Genomic DNA, 22031 nt, shown 5'->3' with positions numbered 1-22031 from the left:
GACTATTAGATGAGGAGAAAAGGGAATTGTTGGATAGGTGATAATGAGGTAGATGTCACTGAAAACTCATAATTACACAAAGATGAGGAGCATGAAGAATTCCTTTACAAAGATGGAGAAAACAAATTAGTGCAAATTCTGTCGAGTGTGACTTATTCTTTTCTTGTAATGGGAATGAAATATTCCTCAAGCTGGAATTTCTGGTAGGTGGGGCAATAAGGGTGTACTGAAAGAAGACCAGAAACTTACAGGTTATTCAATTAGAAACTGTGATAATGAAGAATCTTGTTTTGTGTTGTTGTTTCATTGACAAAGTGTGTATGTGGACCAACAAAGACAGTCAAATCGTTTAAGAGGACTGGGTGGATATAGATATGCATGAATTCAATATGTTTCTTGGTGTTATGATCCTGGTTGGTGTTTACAAGTCAAGAAATGAAGAAATCAGTCAGCTTCGGAGTGTTGAGAATGGCCAACCACTGTTCAATGAAATTACACCTCACAACCACTTCCATGCTATTCTGAGGGTGTTGCATTTTGACAATGCAGCAGCCTGATGTGAATACAGGTCAAGTGACAATCTGGAACCAATCAGAGAAGTTTCTGAGATGTGGGAAATTACCTTTTGGGATGCCTACATTCCAGGATGGTGCATGGTCATGGATGAGCAGCTGGTCACATTTTGAAGTTACTGTCTATTTTGACAATACATCCCACCAAGATCTGGTAGATATGGAACAAAGTTCTGGGCAATTTGTAACAGTGCAAAAAGCTACTGCTGGAAGATGAAAGTGTATTTGAGAGAGAAGGAAGAAACCAGAGCTATGGGACTTGGAGAGAATGTTGCAAAAACCTTGGTGGTTGAACTTGAAAAGTCTGGACATAATATCATCTGCGTTAATGTTTTTACATCTCTTGATTTAGCTCATTATTTGTTGTCAGGAGATCTGAAGCTAGATAGTACTATCCAAAAAAACAAAGGTGAACTGCTAGCCGATTTTATTACACCATAAGGCACATGAAGTAAACATTATTTGGTTTACAATCAGATGTGATGATAGCCTCTTAAATTCCTTAGAGAAATAAAGTTGTTACCATCCTTAGCTTTCTTCAAGGCCAACCAATGGTGTCATTGTCACAAGTAAAGGAGCCTGAAGTTATAATGAAATACAGTGCCGCAAAGAGTGGCGTTGATACCGTGGACCAAAAGACACAATGCCACAGTGTGAAGAGAAAACATAGGCACTGGTCATTGGTGGTTTTCTTCAATATGATCAGTTTAAGTGTAATGAATGCATACATAATTTGGATGCTGCTGGCTACCAATAAAAAAAAGAGACATTGGACTTTCATCATCAATCTGGGAAAGCAACAGCAGGAGTAAAGAAGTCAGTGAATTCATTATTAGCACCAGTTCAAGGAAGGGCACTGAAACCACCACCTAAGAAAAGGAGATGTGCATATTGTGTACAGAAGAAAGATAGAATAAGTCAAATTACATGTTACATGTGCATCACACCTGTATGCATGGAACGTTCTGCTATTGTCTGTAGACTATGCACACATTTGTAGTAAGAATAAAAGCCACCAGTAAAAGTATAAAAATTGCACACACATACTGATTTATATCATTTTATCTTATCTCATATCAACTTATTTGTCTGTACTTGTAAAACATAAATCTGTAAGCCACACACTAAATAAATTATGCATCTGCTTCTTCTGTCTTCCCAAAGTTTATGTTCATTGTTCCCTTGGTTGAGCTGTTGAAAAGGGGCTACCTTCCCATCCTTATCTGAAATTTCTTCCTCATGTCAGCTTGAATTTTTCAGTTTATGGACTTTATGCTGTTATGTTTCTACCCAGTTACAGTAGTAAACTGCCCTTTAAGAAATTAGTACTAATGAGTTCACTATCTCAGATTAAGTTCCCCATTAATGTGTTACCCGATTTGTATTAGCAACTAAGGGGTTAATAAACCATTTTTGAAATTTTGTGATGTGAACTGCGCAGTCATGTTGCATCACATATTCTTGAAAATTTACTTCTCCCCTATTTCTGAAAAGCTACGATGTTTATTCATTATGATTATTTAAAATGATAGTTCTACTTGAGAGCAAACCAAAATACTGTTAACAATATTTTATTCAAAGTGATTTGTTTATAATTAACTAAGATGTAATTTAAAATGTTGTACTCTAAAGTTCATTGAAATTTTATATGAAATTAAGTAACAAATTGAATATCAGAACAGGTAGGACAATATGTGGCTCATATTTTTATATAAGTAACTAAAATCATCTAATGACTCGCAATCATTATTTTGTAAATCACACATTTAACAATGTGTTTCATTGTTTAGTTTTATGTAAAAGGAAGTGACTATAAGCCATGAAGTCAGTCTGCATTATTGTCTTTCAGAAGCTGTTTGTGCGAGAGAGTTTCGGAGGCTGTCAGATGGCCAAATGTTTATTCCACCAATGTACATGATAATCAGTCACAATATAGGACAAGAAAAGTGTTATACTCTGAGTTTTATTTGAAAATTAGTACAACAGCAACACCAAATTCTGGGACTTCCTGAAGCAACAACCCCTGAGGATATCAAAATTGAGTATGTCATTATATGGAAAAGTTAAGTTATTATGTGAACTTTCATTAACTGTGATTGAAATTTTCTAGTTTTCACTCATCTTCATACTTGTGAATGGTGGAAGACCAAACAATTAAGTTGCTCCAATGATATGACTGAGAATTCACTATTACCACTGTCCAACTATAGACAGAACTAGAGAAAGTGCATGTTTTTTCTCACTCAGCATCAGTGCTAATTAAAATGTTTCCCTCCTCTCGCACATTTAAGGGTGGCATTTTACTGTCTATCTCTCCTTTCTTATGGGTTGTAGTTCAGGATTTTCTTAGGTTTCTTTAATCTCTCCTACTCATATGTTATTTCCACCTGCTGCCACTGTTGAAAAATTCAATTTGTTTCTTTTCCTGTTTAGTGTTCCACAGATTGCTTGAAATTTAGGCAGTTTTTTCATCCATATCATTACCATAATAGTGCATAGAGTCACAGTTCAGATAGTTAAAATGTGACATGTAACACCTTTTCAATTATTTAGTTGCTAGGCCATTCCTTTATCTTATGTAATGAAATTTTTCGACTGTTACTGTACATATTTGGTTTATACAATGTATTGCTAGCTAAAGATAATCTTCACTTCCTTATATATTAATTTGTTACCTGCAAGTAGTAATGCACTGAAATTAAATGGACACTTTAATTCCTTGCTAACTCTCTGATTTCCAGTTTTTATGAAAATTGTTGATATTATATTTTTAAAAGTGGGTCATAGAAAATATCACTCTCTCAGAGCTTGAGTGATTTTTATTCCCCCCTCTCCTTTTTTCGGATGCATTTATTGCTATTTTTGTTTCACTTTATAAACTTCTGGCTGTTCTTATGAAGTGTGATGAGCAGCCACTGTCACTATTATTGTCCATAACTTATTTTGATCAAAGTCTTTCTCAAAATTTATTACAGCAATGTGCATTTTAAAATAAAATTCTCTTTGTCTTTCTCTGTATTTTTTATTGCACTAATATTGTCACTACATATACTCACTTTTCTAAATCCACTTGGATCATTTTGATGTAGTGTGATAGTAACAACTGTTAATCTACTGTTTAAGTTTTTTGACTAGATTTTGTGTGCAACACTCAACAGCCTATTGTTCTTTTTAGATAGAAAGTTAGCTTCCACCATGTTCCTTAAGTTTGGGATCTCATACTAAATCAGCAGAACTTGATAAGATATAGAAATCCTAGATGAAAGGAAGTGCCTGCACATTTTTTTCACTGTACATTTATTCCACCTATTTCTGCAGCTTTCCTATTTATTTTTTCTTTCCTTTTTTGTTACTTTGTAGTTAATCATTTATTATGCTTTCAACATTTACAGGTTTTTTTCTTCATCAAAACTCAGCATCACAATTTTTGCACCCAAACTCTTGATAATGTCTAACCCATTTATCATCCTTAATTATTTTCACTTTACCTATATCTTTTTCCAGTTGGTTTGTATGTCTCCTTATCTGAAATACCAATAATTGTTTTCTGTGTACATCATGTTCAATGATGCGGACAAATTTGTCCAAAGATTTCTCATGAGCCTGTCATACAAGCCTCCTAGCATTGTTTTAGGTTTTGTTTATGCTGGTTTCCTGCCATTTGTACATTCTTCTGCAATAGGTCTTCACATACTTTTTGCTTCTCCTCTCAATAGCTGTTCCCAAATATTCACTTGATACTCTTAATTTTCTTTTGTTCCAAGCTCCTTTTTTTCTTTTCTCCATTGTTTATTTAGCTGTATTTACAATATTGGTTCCCTTTATTCTCTTCACAAATATTGTTCATTGTTAGTTGTAGTAGTTGTCAAGTTAATCTGTTCTGGTATAGTGGTTTTACATCATCATCTTGGAGAAGGTGTATCTTGCATACTACCCAACCATGATATTATTGCACTTGGCCAACTGTGGCCATTATCAGAAACAGGCTCTGACATTACAGTAAACAAGTACAGCGATGACAAAGGAAAACCCATCACATTGGTAATGCTTTCAGGACAGTTGTGTATATAATATCAAGTGGCTCAGCATGTTCCCGTGAAACACCACGATAAAAACTCTCGATAAGCTGACCAAAGTGCCCTCACTCCCTGGTGCAATAATATTGTCCTCAACTAATACTTCCTGAGCTACCGATGAACTGTTCTCCCCCCCCCCCCCCCCCCCGGTAACATAACAGTAGTAGACAGTGGTAGAAACATACGGCACATCCTCTATAAGCATATGCATCTTGAACAATGTTCTGAACATTAATCTTTTTATGACAAAATGATTTTAAATGGCCTTTGTCCTTTTGAACTCTATATCTATTTATGGATATTTTATTTCCAGGAAAAAGTCTTAGGTTAGTTTTAGCTTACTGCATGTTGAGAAGTGTCCTGAATTTTTGTCCATTTGATTTTAATCAAAAGTTCCCAGCACTCCTAGTACTTGCAGAGATCCAACGTGAGCATAGGTTACTTTTCTAATTGCACTTCCTTGTCACTGAGCTGCAAATGGTTGTAATCCCACCTGGCGTATCGATATACCATTCAATAAAATTACGCATGTCTGGTGAGTCCACTAAGCGTGGCACAGACGGATACATCCATGTGCCAGGTCATCCAGAAAAACACCTGTGGTAAATTTTAGGGCTGCCACAGTTTTACTTCTCAACCAGCTACTATTTACAGCAAGCTCTCCATGGTATCTACTGATGATGAACCTGTGCTATGTGGTTTCCTGCTGGACTGTGATTTGAACTTTGCTGCTACACTTGGCTAGCCCATGGACTTTCCCATCTGCCTAAAGTACTGTTTTTGCCCACCACTCAACTGACCATTCTGCTTTCTATGAACAAACTAACAGCATGATATACAGAGTGTCTGATTCATATTTGAGGGATTCCTAGTCAAAACTGCAAACAGTGTTCTCCTGGATTAAAGTGTGAGTCATTCAACAAACTTCCAGAATACTGTATTAACCAACTGGTTCCACCTCCTGATGTCTCTTGTTTTGTGTATTTCCAGAAGAGTCAGTAACTACTACTCCTGTGATTACTCTGTACATAATTTCTGCTTCTGTTTGTTGAAAATATAGACTTACAATGGAAATATTTCTTTTTCTCATTTTATTGTTTAACTTGCCGATCTTTACATACTCTATTATTGCAACATTTCTTCCCAGATTCTAAATATTTAACAATAACGATTTAAGAATTATAATCCAGTTTGAGAAGACTAATAATGCCCATACTTATAGTGTGAGAAGAACAAACAAAAAATGTTACTCATTACTTAAGCTGTCTGTATCTCAGAGCTTCTTAAATAATAGAACCCAGTATGTTGTCCTCAACAGCAAGTGTTCATCAGAGGAGTGCCTCAGGGGAGAGTGATAGGATCGCTGTTGTTCTCCATATACATAAATTATTTGGTGGTCAGGGTAGGCAGCAGTCTGCAATTGTTTGCTGATGATGCTGTGATATCTGGTAAGGTGTCAAAGTTGAGTGACTGTAAGAAGATACAGGATGACTTAGGCAAAATTTCCAGTTGGTGTAATGAATGGCAGCTAGCCATAAATGTGGAAAAATGTAAGTGCGGATGAGTAGGAAGAACAAACCTGTAATGTTCAGATACAGTGTTACTAGTGTCCAGCTTGACACAGTCAAGTCATTTAAATATCTTGGTGTAACATCGCAAAGCGGTATGAGGTGGAATGAGCATGTGAAAACTGTGGTAGGGAAGGCAAATGGTCAACTTTGGTTTATTGGGAGAATTTTAGGAAATTGGGAGAATTTTAGGAAAGAGTAGTTCACCTGTAAAGGAGACTGCATATAGGACACTGATGCGACCTGCTCTTGAGTACTGCTTGAGTGTTTGGGATCTGTACTCGGTCAGATTAAAGAAAGACATCAAAGCAATTCAGAGGAGAGCTGCTAAATTTGTCACCGGTAGGTTCGAACAAAACTTAAGTGTTACAGAGATGCTTCAGGAACTCAAATGGGAATCCCTGGAGGGAAGGCAGTGTTCTTTTTGGGAAACACTACTGAGAGAATTTAGAGAACCAACATTTGAAGCTGACTGCTGAACTATTCTGATGCTGCCAACAAACATCGTGCATAAGGACCATGAAGATAAGATACAAGAAATTAGGGCTCATACGGAGGCATACAGTCATTTTTCGTTTGCTATACTTGTGAGAGGAACAGGAGGAGAAATGACAAGTAGTACTGGTTACCCTCTGCACGCACCTTTTGGTGACTTGAGGAGTATAGCTGTAGATGTAGAGTTCAATGTGTGTTCAGAAAAGTTTTTGATAATTTGCTCAGTACCATGAAATTCTCACAGATAGCAAAGCAAATTTTAAATCTAGTCTAAAATCTTTTTTTTTTTTCTGGACAGTCCTTATACTCCACAGTTTAATATTTGAAAACAGTTAGAACAGTACAAAAATATGCTTACTTTGTTGTTACATCTTTGTTTCACAAGTAATGAGTAGTGATGAAGACTAGTATGCTCATTTTTTAAAAAATTTAAGGCGCATTAGTATTTATTGTTCTATAAATAACCTATACATATTCATACACACACAAAAATTGTGCTTACATGGCCTGTAAATTGACTTGTTTCACACCATTTCAATAGAAATCTTTCAAAGAATCAATGAAAAAATACGTTTAGCATATATGTACGATTTATGTTTATGCGTAATGCAGACATGACTTGGAAAGCAAATCCGAAGTAGTACAGACACATATTCTACACCTATATTTAAAAAAATCATAATAATATTTTATATAACACACAAAAATACTCACGCAAAAGTGTTTATTGCAACGACAACTGGAACACCATGTTTACGACCATTACTAATGTGCTTCTGCAGATTTGGCAGACCTTTTCTCAGCAAGTCAAGATTTTCCTGAAATGTAGTGATTAACTTATAACACCACTTTCTTTAAAAATACTACAATATCTGTATTAAAACATTGTAAGCATTGATTTCTCACTTTCACTTCAGCTACAGCTGTTTTGGTGGGACATTACATTGTGGTGCAGGTCGCTTTTCAAAATTTTATAGGCTTTAAAATCTTCACATTTTCCAAACTGACTTTGGAAACATAGTCCATGACTATTTCTGCAAACTTGTTTATGAAAAGTGAAGTAAATAATGTGCATACCATTTTTAAAAGTAGATGGGAGAGATCATGCAGTTAGTGAAATCCTGTACAGTCTACTTCTACTTCTACATGCTCAGTTTCGACTTAAAAATCAGCAGACCAGTTTTTACCATAATACACATGCTTTATTAAAGGCCTATACTCATACAAATAGTATAGAGAACTTGTGTTTTTCCCCACAGGATAAAAAGTGGTTGTTGTGCCCTACTAAAATTCAAGAGATTTACACATGAAAGAATCCAAATGTCATAACAGCATGCTACTTTATTCAATCTCTAACATCCACCATGAAATTACTTAATAAAGGCTATTTCAAAGCAAATTGTATCTGGATGAACTATATTATCATAGTTTGGAATAGCTTTATTTCCTGCATATACAGGATGTATAAAAAAAACCAATTTTCAATTACTGGTATTAGACACCATCTGGTGAAGCCCAGTTTGGAAAGATTATGTTCGTAAGAACATGTTTACAAAATAAAAAGAACATGACCACTATGACATATCAGTGCTCTCAACGCTCTGGAGCCATGACAATTGTGAGCAGCTCAAGCACCTTAGAACAAGCCCGTTCAGCTAACTGTGTGGTCTAACAAGCTGTTTACCGAGCGGGAAGGCATGCTGCTCCCCAGCACGAATCCTTCTGGAGGATTAGTGTCAGGTCCAGTGTGACGGACAGTCTATGGATGGTTTTTAAGGCAGTTTTCCATCTGCCTCAGTGAATGTGGGCTGGTTTTCCTTATTCTGCCTGAGTTACACTATGTCAGCAATTGCTGCACAAACACTGCCTCCATCATGTACGCGTACACCATAATTACTCTACCATGCAAACATTTGGGATTGCACTTATCTGGTATGAGACGTTCCCAGGGGAGGAGGTGGGGCGGGGGTGTCCACTGGGGGCCGAACCGCACAATAACTCTGGGTTTGGTGTGGGGCAGCAGTGGGGTGGGTGGACTGCTATAGCCTGTTGTGGGGTTGTGAACCACTGAGGACTAAGGCAGGATGAAGCGTCTCCATCATTTCTAGGTCCCCAGTTCAATATGCACAATACACACACAGTACCTTAGAACAAAGAAATGCATGTCTTTGTCCGCTAGATAAAGTTAAGTAGTTCAAGACATGATGGTGACAGGTGTTTCTGAACTGTGGTTGCATCAAATATAAGTACACGTCCTGAACTACCTCATTTCCAACACAGCCAATGTCAGCCACCAATTGCTGCACAGTAACCATTACCAAATGCTTTGTGTAGTTCATTGCTAATTGTTTCCCTTTCTTCATTTGAAATGAGTGAAGAGACTTAACCGTCTTTGAGTTCAGTTATGACCCTCACAACACATGAAGGGATTAGTGAAGCCTGTGACCATGTATCAGTTCTACTCTCACTGAAATGTAGAACACATGTGCATGCTGGCTGCCCTGTGAGAGGGAGATGGGTAAAACCTATCAACAAATTTTGACCAAACAAAAGTTTTTGCCTAATGTGTGAAGAAAGAGCTTTTTCTTGCTTCTTTTTTTGATTTACTTATCCATGAAGTACCTTCTCAATTCTATCTGTAGTGTTGCCAAATATGTGCCACATGGCTATGAATGCCCACAAAAGTTGAAATCGATATTCTGTATATTTTGTAATCAAATAATTGTGTGCAAAAAGAAAAATACATCAACAAACATCTTAAATCAGAGAAGCACTCTCCTTCACCAGCAGAAAAAAGATGCTACTTCTAAATACAAAAAAATCATTTGTTGAAAGATCAAATAAAGACAGAAGATGATAAAAAGCAAAGATCAAAAATATGCAAAAGAAAACAAGCTAAAAAGCTCCCCAATTACCACATTTTTTTGATAGTCAGTTTTGAAGCTTGGAGGCTTCACCTTCAGGCACCTAACTTCACAATCTTTTAAATTTGTATGCTTAAATCATTTCCAAAACAAAACAAAAAATAAGTTTGAATTTCGCCAAAAATAGATGTGAATCTTTCCAACAATAGATGCTACATTTCCAGGTCATCATTATTAAAGGAGGTATTTGGATGGACGGGCTAATTGCGCTCTCTCTCTCTCTCTCTCTCTCTCTCTCTCTCTCTCTCTCTCTCTCTCTCTGTCCAACAAACTTTATCAAATGAAAATGAACATCATCTGTTCCAATACCTTTTTTGAAGGAAATATATATTTATACACAGAGATGTAAAACAAGAGGACCGAAAAATCCAGCCAACAACAACAAAGTGATTTACTGTCCATGAGACCTACAACTGAGAAGTATGGATTTACTTGTAGCATAGAAACTAAAATGAATAATAAATCCTATTCTGAAGAGCAATTCACTAAAAAAATGTATAATAAGGCTCTACAATATTTCCCAACAAGGCTTTTGAAATCACTTGCAATCAAAGCTCTCCATATTTTTCTTTATTTAGTTAGTTACTGCTATTTCAGCAAGATCTGCCCTCCTGAGTCTCTACTGCAGATTTTTTAACACACAAGGGCATTCCATCACAATCCATTTCTGTACAAATGTTGTACGTACATAAATAAAATTCTTCAACATAATATAATTTGTATGATAAAATGAAACGAAACTGGTATAAATACACTATCGATTAAAGAAAAGAAACTAAATTTTACCTGTGTACTACAATTTATGTATATGGTACACACATTAAAGGTTTCATGGGTTTATTAGATATATTTCAGTCTTGTCAGTCTTTTGAGAGGCATTCAAAATTATAATTTATGTCTCCATATAAATATATATCACATATAATATTATATAATATAATTCAGTTGACTGATTCTATAACAGTGATTGACTTCATATGGAAACATTTTAAAATTTGATATCTAAAATTCTTTCTAGCCAAAAATCACTACAGATTTTAATTGCAACATCCAATGCATCAATATTATTTGTGCCAAATGTATTATTCATTCCTGGGAGGGTCTAGTAATTTACAGTATTATACTTTTTACTTACTTGATTCAATATTTATAATCAAAAGAAGGAAGGGTGGGTGCATCAACTGGCTCACATGTCCAATGTTCCATTAAATTATTACAGGGTTTTTAATCATACATGAACTCTGTCTGTTACCAAACTATGGTATGAATGGGGATTCATTTGAGCTAAATACTATTCACACTGACCTCCTCTTTTTTAAGTGGTTGTAAAAACAGGATGTGACTTGTCATAAACTGAATTTTGACCAGTAGTAAATCATTAGCACGCAAGCTGCATACTTATAATTTTTTGGACTTTTATCATTTTTATTTTCTCCAAACAAGTGCAGAATGTCAATATCTAAGGTCATAGGTAAGAAGGTAATTACTGCCATAGTACTTACCTCAACATAAACTTTGTCAAGTGGTATTCCAGGAGTTACAGTCGGTCCTCCTCCGTGCATCTTGAGAGCTCTTACTGATGTGACTAGCACAGCTGCATTAGGAACATCTCTGGACGATCTGCATTTTATGTTGAAGAATTTTTCCATACCTGAAGTATTCAGTTGACACATTAATATGACAACAAATTACGGTATTTCATAAAAACAATATTTTTGTTCTGCCCTTACCAATATCTGACCCAAAGCCTGCTTCAGTAACAACATAGCCATTAGGACCTACAAGCTTGAGAGCTATTTTATCAGCTACTACTGATGAACAGCCATGTGCAATATTAGCAAATGGGCCAGCATGCACTAATACAGGTGTTCCTTCGAGTGTCTGCATGAGTGTTGGATGTATGGCATCTTTCATAAGAATTGTCATCGCACCAGTTGCCCCCTACAATTATATACATCAGACAACTATAAATTACATGGATTGATTATTAGAGATATATTTTATTTGTACTTGTATTACAATGATGTACACAGTCAGTTTATTACAACTACTGTCTAAGCTATCATCTTCAAATTCTTACAGTGAAAACATCCAATATTACTATTTGCTGCACCAGTTATTAAAATAATGATCAAAAGTAAATCCCATAAATAGACTAAAAACCTAGAAAGTAACCTTTTTTTAGTCTTTAAATGCAGTTTGCAAGCAGCAAATAATCAATTTTTCTCAGCATAATTCCACAAGACTAATTATAAATGTAAGTTACAAAACTGGGTACTGAAACACACAAAAAAATTTCAATACCAGATCATCAGCAGTCACAGGATTGCCTTGTTTGTCAAGACCAACAACAATTCTACTTATTCTTTGCTTCATATCCTCCAAATCAGTGGCAAGAGCAAGTATAGCCATTATTTCACTCGCTACAGATATGCAGAAACCGGTTTGCCGAGTGTGCCCCTTTTCTGTTGGTGCTTGCCCTACTGTAATTTTTCTCAGGAATCTGTCATTTGTGTCAATAACTGGAACACAATAAAAACAAATTATAAATAATGGAATTGGTGAAATATCTTCTCATAATTTCAAACCAATCTTGAAAGCAATATTAACAGCAACAAATATATCACCATTATATACATTATCTTAAGCAACATGTATTTCGCAAAAATATTACAAACCTCTAGTCCACGTTACTGTCTCAGGATCTATATCCAGCCGAACAAATTTCCTTATTTCTTCAGGTGTTAAGGAGTCGGGGTCAGTCTTTGAAATTCCCAGTCTCTGCAGCCTTCTCAGCTGCAATAAATGAATCAGCATATTAATTAATTTATATTTTTTCCTACTAATAGTAAATATTAATTACAGTTACAGTAGCACTCTGTTGGTTTTTCATCTCTTTTGAGATCTACGATACTGCCAGCGGAAATTACTACAATATCTCATAATGAATATAGCTGCAGCAAAAGATTATATGTCACTTGGTGAGGAATTTTTTACAGTTAATCTGTGTGAAAATAGAACTACTATTCCTAAATGATTGCAGAAATATTTGAGGTGAACAGCTTAGCTGAATAACTCTGTATAATACAATATCTGTAAATACACAGAAAGACCCAATATGGTGTAACTGCTGAGCAGTTAATTGAATTGGTAACAAATATTAAATACCTAGGAAGACCCAGCCTGAGTGATTTTACTTGGAACCAAATCTAAGGTAGTTGTGGAGAAGTCTAAATGCAGAGTGAGATGCATTAAAAGAACACTAAGGAAGAGTAACTCAAAATGGTTGTTCAACATGTTCTTGTATACTGACTGGCCACTTACCAAGCTGGACTACTGGAAGAGATAGAGGAACAACATAACAAACAATTGTGCAATTTACCGTTGTAAGGAGTTACGAGAAAGCTCAACAATACCCAGTGGTACATACTACAGGAAATAAGACACACAATACATCATATGAAGGATTGGTATTACAATTTCAATGGTGAACATTCCATGAAAACTTAAGAAAAATATTACTTTTTCTTTCTTTTAACAACCAAGATGGCTAAGTCAGAGAAATCTGATATTAGATAAAAGCATACTAAAAACATTTTTTTCCATGCACTGTCCACATATTAAATACAGGGTGACAGTTATTGAACTATCTGAAATAAACTCTCCATAACTTCTGAACAGTTTGCATTAGGATGTTCAAACTGCACGGTTGGTCGTGGGGCATGATGGGGGTTTAGTATGTGTATGCATGCATGGTTTAGCAACAAAGCTCACTTTCATTTGGATGGGTTCGTCAATAAGCAAAATTGGCACATTTGGAGGACTGAGAACCCACATTTTGCGATCGAGAAGTCTCTTTAGCCTCAATGGATGACTGTGTGGTGTGCAATGTCCAGTCACACAATAATCAGTGCGATATTCCTTGATGGTATGCTGACTACTGAATGGTACGTGAAGGTTTTGGAATATTATTTCATCCCCATTATCCAAAGTGACCATAATTTTGACAAGATGTGGTTCATGCAAGATGGAGCTCTACACATTGAAGCAGGAGTGTGTTCGATGTCCTGGAGGAACACTTTGGGGACCACTTTCTGGCTCTGGGTTACCCAGAGGCCGCTGGTCTCAATTGGCCACAATATTCTCTGGATCTGAACAAATGCGACTCCCTTTTGTGGGACTATATTAAAGACAAGGTGTACAGCAATAATCCCAAAACTATTGCTGAGCTGAAAACAGCCATTCAGAAGGTCACTGACATCATCGGTGTTCCAACACTTCAGCAAGTCATGCAGAATTTCATTATTCATCTGCGACACATCATCGTCAATGATGGATGGGTTTGTCAATATGCAAAATTGGCACATTTGGAGGACTGAGAACCCACATTTTGCGATCGAGAAGTCCCTTTAGCCTCAATGGATGACTGTGTGGTGTGCAATGTCCAGTCACAGCATAATCGGTGTGATATTCCTTGATGGTACGCTGACTACCGAATGGTACGTGAAGATTTTGGAAGATTATTTCATCCTCATTATCCAAAGTGACCATAATTTTGACAAGGTATGGTTCATGCAAGATGCATATCAAACATGTCATAAGCTGAATCCAAATATCTGCAGTGACGTTTACATGTTGAATAAAGTGTGTGCACATTGTAGCTTGGAACAAATTTACATTTTTTATTCATATACTTCAATAATTGTCACCCTGGAAGATGGGTATGGAATTTATGTAGATTTTGCCACACAAAATCTGAACATGGTGTAAATATAGCTAATGGTGTCAGGAGCTGCAGAGTATGTTGTATAAAAATTGATACTGAAAAAAAGACAGACACTTAGAAAGTAAGCTTTTTTCTATGTGTATGCTTATTACTATAATTGTACCTGAATTTCTGAAAATGCACGTGATCCTTTAACTCGTGGAACCAGCCGAATGTACAAAGAGTCATCCTTCTGTGTTGTTTCATGAAACATTCTTGCATCCAATTGAGCTGCCAAAAGATTATTAGCTGCAGTGACAGCATGAATGTCACCTGTCAGATGGAGATTAAATTCTTCCATGGGAATAACTTGAGAATATCCACCACCTGCAGCACCACCTGAATAATATTTGAAAACTTAAGTCAGTGTGTTCCATGACACAAACCACACAGTAGTGTGATAAAAACATATTCCACAGCAGCCTTTTATCTATAATAGACAAGTTATTGGTAAGTACATGGTAATAAATACTTATTACTGAATAAGTATCATTACAAAAACAGGTCCCCACAGAAATTTATAGAAGTGGAGGCAAGTTTATAATGTTGCCATTTTGTAAATGAGTCATTCACTGAGTTTGAGAATGTGTCACACTCCAAGAATAAAATTTGACAAGATATACAGGGTGAGTCAGGAGGGAAGGTACGTGTTTTGACGGGTGATAGCATTACTGATTCTGAACAAGAAACTTGATGTGGACATATGCCTTATTCCGAATAGTTTCTGAGATAGAACACTTTTAATGTACATTTCTATTTATTTTCTCTATTATTCATTGTCATTGTTTATAATGTACCACAGTAATATAGAGGAAGTTGAGACGAACATTTTGATACAGGACGGTTGTGGTCTATCAAGTCAGAAAACTATCTCAAACTGGCCTACAAAAAGTACCTAAGCTACAGCGTATGCATGTTGCACAAGATTTTCAACACTCTTGCAATCTCTCTGTGCAAACTGTTAATCCTACACAAAAAATAAATAGGACCTTTTTTTGTAGCAAATTTAATTTAGTTTAATTGTGTACTGAGACATGTTTTCATTGGAGTGTGCGATTTTTGAGTTATTAATGAAAAACATACGAAAGTGATATTAAACGTGTTCTATCTCGGAAACGATTCACAATAGGGCACATGTCCCTATGAAGTTTTTTGTTCAGAATCACTAATACTATCACATCTCAAAGCATGTACCTTTCCTCCTGACTCACTCTGTATATACAAATTTCATTTTATCTCAAATCATTCATAATTATTCACTCAGTATATTTTTTGAAAGATAGATTACTTTTGACAAAAGAAAGGAAAACCTACTTCATTAGCATATGTAGAGTAGAGCTTTTTATATTATTACTATGAATATAGTACTACCTTTTTCATTTAATGGTCTGGTATTACATGTGTTATTAAATCCAGTATATCCAGTGAGTACAGAAATAAAGCTTGAAAATATTCACTACAGATATTTCCAATCATGTAACAATGATGTTAGGTTCACACAGAACATTGGAAATTTGGAACAGAAGAGTAAAATTACCTGTCTGATTGAGGAAACTTTTCCAGATATCAATAAGAAGAACCATCGAAAATAACACTGATTAATAATCCTCTAAGTGGGGAGACATAAAATAATTTTTTAAGTTTATTCAACTTTGATGGCATCTATAATACTGCTTGATTTACCAAACTACTCATCTGATGATGTTAAGGAATTTATTGTGTTATTTTCATGCTATCTACTTTTCTAATGTTGTTTGGCATAATCAAAGTTAAACAGAATGTGGTCTGAGAGCTAATTTTTGAAGGTTAATTTGATAAAGTGTAACCCATAGCTGGATTTGAACCTCCCAAAACAACCCTCAAATTACGTGATAGAACTGACTCTCAGAAACCTAGGACTGATCAAGGTGGTCCTTGTCTCCCAGTTTGACATATTATTGAGCAGCCATGCCAAATGGACTGAAGAATTCGTAACTCTATAGCTGCATGTTGCTCTGTGTTGCACTGAATAGTGTATAATAATGGAGAGAAGATATTTTTAATCTTCAAATTTCAAAATGTTCCCCATTCTCCAAGACAAATGACTGAGGTGTGCACTGAGGAGAGGGTGCTGCTTCTTTGTGGGAATGAGGGATTGATGTCAGCCATCACACTGCAGCCATGTTTACTTTATACCTCAAATCGAGGATCATTGTTTTTTTTTTTTTTTTTTTTTTTTTTTTTTTTTTTTTTAAATTCTCGTTTGTAATAAAAGTATCACTCAATGGCTCAATGAAAATATGACAAAACTGAATATTTGCCATTGTAAAATGTGCTTGAATATAGAAAATTTTCAAGCTGGAATATAGAAAATTTTCAGGAAACTCGACATATCATTTTTCAAGATCCCACAAAAGTCAACTAATATTTGTTTTATATTGAATGGTTGAAACTTAAAACATAAAATTTAAAAGTTAAATTTAATAGCTTTTACACCCTCATGTGTCTACTGTTTGGCAATCACATCACATTCTACAAGATAAAACAATAATTTGCTATGTGTTTGTTGGACAATAATACATATTGTCCCACTTAATTACCTTTCATTTTCAGACATTGTTTTACTACTAGATTAGTAGCTGTAGTAGTACACTCTTGTTAGATCATCATTAGTAAGATGTTAGAACACTCCAAATATTCTGAAACAATTCATGAGGTGAAAAGTGCAGAACAATGTAGGAGTCATCAACGTCAAAAGAGTGCGAACTGCACAATTGAACCCACAAAGGTAACTACATGCAAAGCAGAATGTTTGTGTTTCAATGATCTTATTTGTTTTAGAAATAGCCTGCATATGAATAAATGGATGAATATGAATTAGATGGTTTCTTATAGTAGTCTTTTGCTTGCCAATAAATATGCAAAAGCTGGAAGTAATTTTAATCAATGTTAGGCATCCCAAATAAGATTTAAATGAGTATATGATGATTTCTGGCTTGTGCTAAACTTTTTTGGGCCAAAAAACCACAAAGTTTTTGGATTTTTTCTGTTTTTCATGTAAAAGTTGAAAACAATTCTTCTTACAAAAAATTTCAAAAATACCAGAATGAAAGGGCATAAAATTTTGCATAGAATGACCTCTTAAAAGAGTTAGAATCAGCTCAGCCATTTAGTCACAAACGATTGTCAAAGATTGGGAATTTTTACCAATTCGAAGTAATGTGTTACAAGCCACCAGCAATACTATGAGTAACACAACTTTGTTTCTCTACCAGTTTTGGTCCATAAAACCATCATCACTGGAGGAAAAGCTGAACATCAGTGATTTACACTTACATATCAATACAAAGCCAGTTAACCAGTAGACAAATCAAGTTGTGTTGGTACAACTGATCATTTGCAATGTATTATTTCAAGTACTTGATAGCTGTAGACTGTAGCTTCAAGAAAATTATTACACTAATTTGGTGGAAAAGTGAGTTATGTTCCTGTGCCAACACCCCTAACTCAAAAATAGCTAGTCCAAATGAAAAGTGTTATGCATGAACGTTGTAGAGCATCGATTGCGGCAGGAAAAGAGCTCCCAAATTTTAAAATTCACTCACCCCTTTTCAAAGATATAAATAAAAAAAGTGAAAGTATTTGTAGTGCTAAAGAAGAAACAGGTCAACTAGACTGATGAGTCATGTTACATGCAGATGTTAATGTGTATGTTGGAACTCACTTGAGGTGACAGCATCCTTGCAGCAGAGAACCATTCAAGGCAAGATCGTTCACCTCTGACATCCTGCAGGTGACCTGTGTCTTCTGATAAATACACCCCCAATTCATCCCCAAAATGCATCAGCATGGTTTTAGAAACAAACTACAGATATGAGGGTGCTTGTATGGCCACGTCACCTGGCCTCAATCATATTGAACATCCTTGAGAAACCATCCAGTGAGATTTGTGCACCTAAAATCTAACTGCAACCAATTTCTTTGAGCTGTGGGTGGTAGTTTTAATGGTTATGAAACAAAATCGCACCAAAACATTTTCTGTCTCCCCTGACATGACACATTATGAGAGTGAAGGGGGCGAGACAAACTACAAAGTATGTGTGTCTGATTCAATTGCTCACTAGTGCACTGAACGATCCTAATTTCTTCTGTGGAACTTATATCTTTTGATAGAACCTAATAATAATGCAGCACAGGTAAAACATATTTTGTAAGTAATTTCCTCCCACCATGAATTGCAACTTTCTGGTATCTCACAATGAACAAACTCTACCAGTTTCTTAGCTCCAAGTTGCTCAACCCCTCATTTCATTTCACATCTCATCACAACTTTGCTCAAAGTTGTGTTACTACCTATGACTTATCCACAATTATTAAAAATTACACAAAGCTACAAGACCAATGAACATGACAATTTTTTTCAAACCTTTAATTCCAAATGTTGGTCCCTGTGATGGCTGCCGTACACAGGCAAAAGCATTTTTCTTTTTATGGCCAGAAAGAGCTTGGACAAGACCTATTGTCGTCGTACTCTTTCCTTCCCCAAGAGGAGTTGGAGTGATACTGGAAATAGAGTGAAACAGCAAATCTCAAAATGCTTTGTTAAAATGTTTGTCACAATATGACTTGTCTAAAAATAATCTGTAGTTACCCAGCAACCACAATGTATTTCCCATCTTTCTGATGCTGCAGACGTTTTAAAACATCTAGTGTTATTTTTGCCTTTTTGTGGCCATACTGCTCCACTTCTGATGGGTGCAGACCTATTTCTCTTGCTAGGTCGCTAATATCTTTTGGCTCCTGGGATCTTGCAACCTCTATGTCACTTTCACAAGAATACAGAATACAAGATCAATAATATTGTAAAAATAACTGACTCAGTGAAAAGCATAATGTATAATATGCCACACTACAATTTGTTTAACTTACCTTGGGACAGGTTTCTTTAATGTAAGAGGCAAAATACTTAGATTCCATTGGACATTTAGAATTTTGTTGGCAGCTTTCTGTGCAGAAAGGACAGTGTTTTTCATTAGCATTGCAACAGTCATTGGCCCGACACCTCCAGGAACTGGAGTTATGTATGAAGCCACTAGCTTAGCTTCCTCAAAAGCTACATCACCAACAAGTCTCTGATTGTTTTTCTTTGTGGGATCTGAATCATAAGAGTCCAGTTATTAGGATAACATAAATATAACAATATTAATGCTACTTCTATTTTAGGCATATATCATTTCAGCATTTAAAAAATGTAGACTAGGCTGTTCCACTCAGAGTATTCACTTACCTGGAATTGCATTTATACCACAATCAATGACAACAGCTCCTCGTTTAATCCAACTTCCTTTCACCATTTCAGCTCTACCAATAGCTACCACTAGAATATCAGCATTGGCAGTCTGAAATTAGAGAGTCTGGGAATAATTCTCAATACAGATATGTAGGGATCTCAGAAAGCAAGTTACACATGTCATCCGCAGATAAGACCATTGCATGATAAGAATGGTGCTGTGTCCGAAGAGAATACACGTTCTGGGTTTCCTGTAGTATGGATAACTAGGGCATCACAGTGTGCAAGTGAAGTGATGCAGAAACTGGAAATATACTCCAAAGTTGAAATATGTGTGACATTGCAATTCTTGTGCGCAAAACATCTAAATTGCACATAGATTCACCATGAAATTCCGGTGGTATATGGGCCAAATGCAATGTCATGTATACATGCAGTGAAACGGTGCCAACAGTTTTACCAAGCCAGGACAGACATGAATGACGTTGATCAGGAAGGAAGGCCATAGACATTGACCACAAATGACAAAGGCCAGACAATCTTTATGGCAACCTGAAAAAAACGTGTGAAGGAAAAGAGATTTTCCAACAATGAGGACATTTACAAAGCAGTTCTCGAATCATTTAGTGACCAAGGAAAAAATTTCAGTTGTTGAGGAACTGAACGATTGGTAGAACATTTTGGTTAGGTTAGGTTAGTGTTGTTTAACGTCCCGTCGACAACGAGGTCATTAGAGACGGAGCGCTAGCTCGGGTTAGGGAAGGATGGGCAAGGAAATCGGCCGTGCCCTTTGAAAGGAACCATCCCGGCATTTGCCTGAAACGATTTAGGGAAATCACGGAAAACCTAAATCAGGATGGCTGGAGACGGGATTGAACCGTTGTCCTCCCGAATGCGAGTCCAGTGTCTAACCACTGCGCCACCTCGCTCGGTAGAGAACATTTTGACTATTGATTACAAAGACCTGGTGATTATGTTGAAAAACAATGCCATGGATCTGTGTCACTCTGAAGAGTGGTGCAGCATTCAATAAAGGTTATTTGGCCTACCACAATAATGTGTAACTTACTTTTTGAAGTCCCCTTATAATAAATTAATCTAATGTTCTTATAATTATGATTAAAGGCAGCTGCAAAAAGAAAGTCCATGGTTTACAAATGTGTTACTCATGTTTTGTAGTTGTCTCCCCTGTCGTATACAGTGAATCAATATAATCGTGTGAACATAAACATACCATTTGCAACTAAATATCGCAGCCACACATGACAGAAATATGAGAATTTTGTGGGAAAATAATTTACTGACAAGCCAGAATAAAAGGCAGTTGATTTCCTGAACGAACCTACAGCAGAAAAAGATGTACCAGTTTGCGAAAGGTGATGGTGGCAAAGAGGTACAAACAAAGAATAACAGTTTGAGCACAGATTTACAGCAATAAAAATCAAGCAACCTTCTCATTGAAAGTAAACGTATGTTTTGGCGTATGTAATATTTGTATACAGCACCCCTGCCCCCCCCCCCCCCCCTCCAGTCTCCTTAAATTGCCCTGCAGTGTTTTGCTGTTGGTTGCATTCTTTGTTTGTTGTTGACATGTGATGGGGTCTCCTCTAGACCTCGTCTGGTGTATTGGTTAGTTGGTTGGTTTTGGGGTTTGATGGGGGCTAAACATCGAGGTCATCAGTCCCCTGTTCCAAACAGACATACATGTAAAAGGCCTATACAGTAAAAGCGTAACCTCTGCACCCAGAGGGAGGGAACACCATGGGGTACAGAGCTAAAATGAACACCACAATAACACAAAATAGAGGACACTTAAAAGGAGCAGAGCAAATAGTTGACTAGAGCAAAACAGCCTACAGTGGTTGGTGGATCAGGTAAAAGGTCAACCACTCAACTACAAATGAAGAACCTCCAGCTGGAAAGCGTTGATAGCCAACACAATTTGTTACCAGAAAAGACACTATTTTGGTATCCACGTCACAATTAAAGGTCACTGGAGTGGGTGTAGCCTGAGAAATCAGGCGAGAGCGCCCACACTAGAGTGAGTGATAAAACCCAGTTGCACGGATAAAACGTAAAACTGAGTTAGCTATAGAGGCATCGTCACCTAGGATTAAAGGAAGTGCAGCTGGTAAATTAAAGGACTGCACCAAGGGGGCTAAAAGGGGGCAGTCCATCAGAAGATGGACCACTGTCAGCCCTGCATCACAGCGACACTTGGGCGGGTTCTCACGGTGAAGGAGATAGCTGTGGGTTAACCGTGTATGTCCAATTCGGAGACAGCAGAGAACAACTGAGTCCCTACGCGTGCTCCTCAAGGATGAGTTCCATACGGCCATGGACGACTTTACCATGCGGAGCT

At 36.4% G+C, this 22031-nt stretch overlaps 1 protein-coding gene across 4 annotated transcripts in view; it reads right to left on the bottom strand.

Annotated features, from left to right (window-relative positions):
• Positions 1 to 22031, bottom strand: part of LOC126259245 (C-1-tetrahydrofolate synthase, cytoplasmic) — a 170769-nt gene that overhangs the window by 36332 nt on the left and 112406 nt on the right. For all 4 annotated transcript variants that reach the window (XM_049955870.1, XM_049955869.1, XM_049955872.1 and 1 more), the window contains exons 7-16: positions 19667 to 19778; positions 19309 to 19534; positions 19031 to 19204; positions 18806 to 18942; positions 14525 to 14739; positions 12314 to 12431; positions 11940 to 12157; positions 11366 to 11576; positions 11138 to 11286; positions 7426 to 7529 (exon numbers count right to left, since the gene is read on the bottom strand). In XM_049955870.1, coding sequence (XP_049811827.1) covers positions 7426 to 7529; positions 11138 to 11286; positions 11366 to 11576; positions 11940 to 12157; positions 12314 to 12431; positions 14525 to 14739; positions 18806 to 18942; positions 19031 to 19204; positions 19309 to 19534; positions 19667 to 19778 — 1664 coding nt within the window. The remainder of the gene's footprint in view (positions 1 to 7425; positions 7530 to 11137; positions 11287 to 11365; positions 11577 to 11939; positions 12158 to 12313; positions 12432 to 14524; positions 14740 to 18805; positions 18943 to 19030; positions 19205 to 19308; positions 19535 to 19666; positions 19779 to 22031) is intronic.

The sequence above is a fragment of the Schistocerca nitens genome, chromosome 5, assembly GCF_023898315.1.
Source record: "Schistocerca nitens isolate TAMUIC-IGC-003100 chromosome 5, iqSchNite1.1, whole genome shotgun sequence".
Lineage (NCBI taxonomy): Eukaryota > Metazoa > Arthropoda > Insecta > Orthoptera > Acrididae > Schistocerca > Schistocerca nitens.
This window is presented reverse-complemented; position numbering and strand designations above follow the sequence as displayed.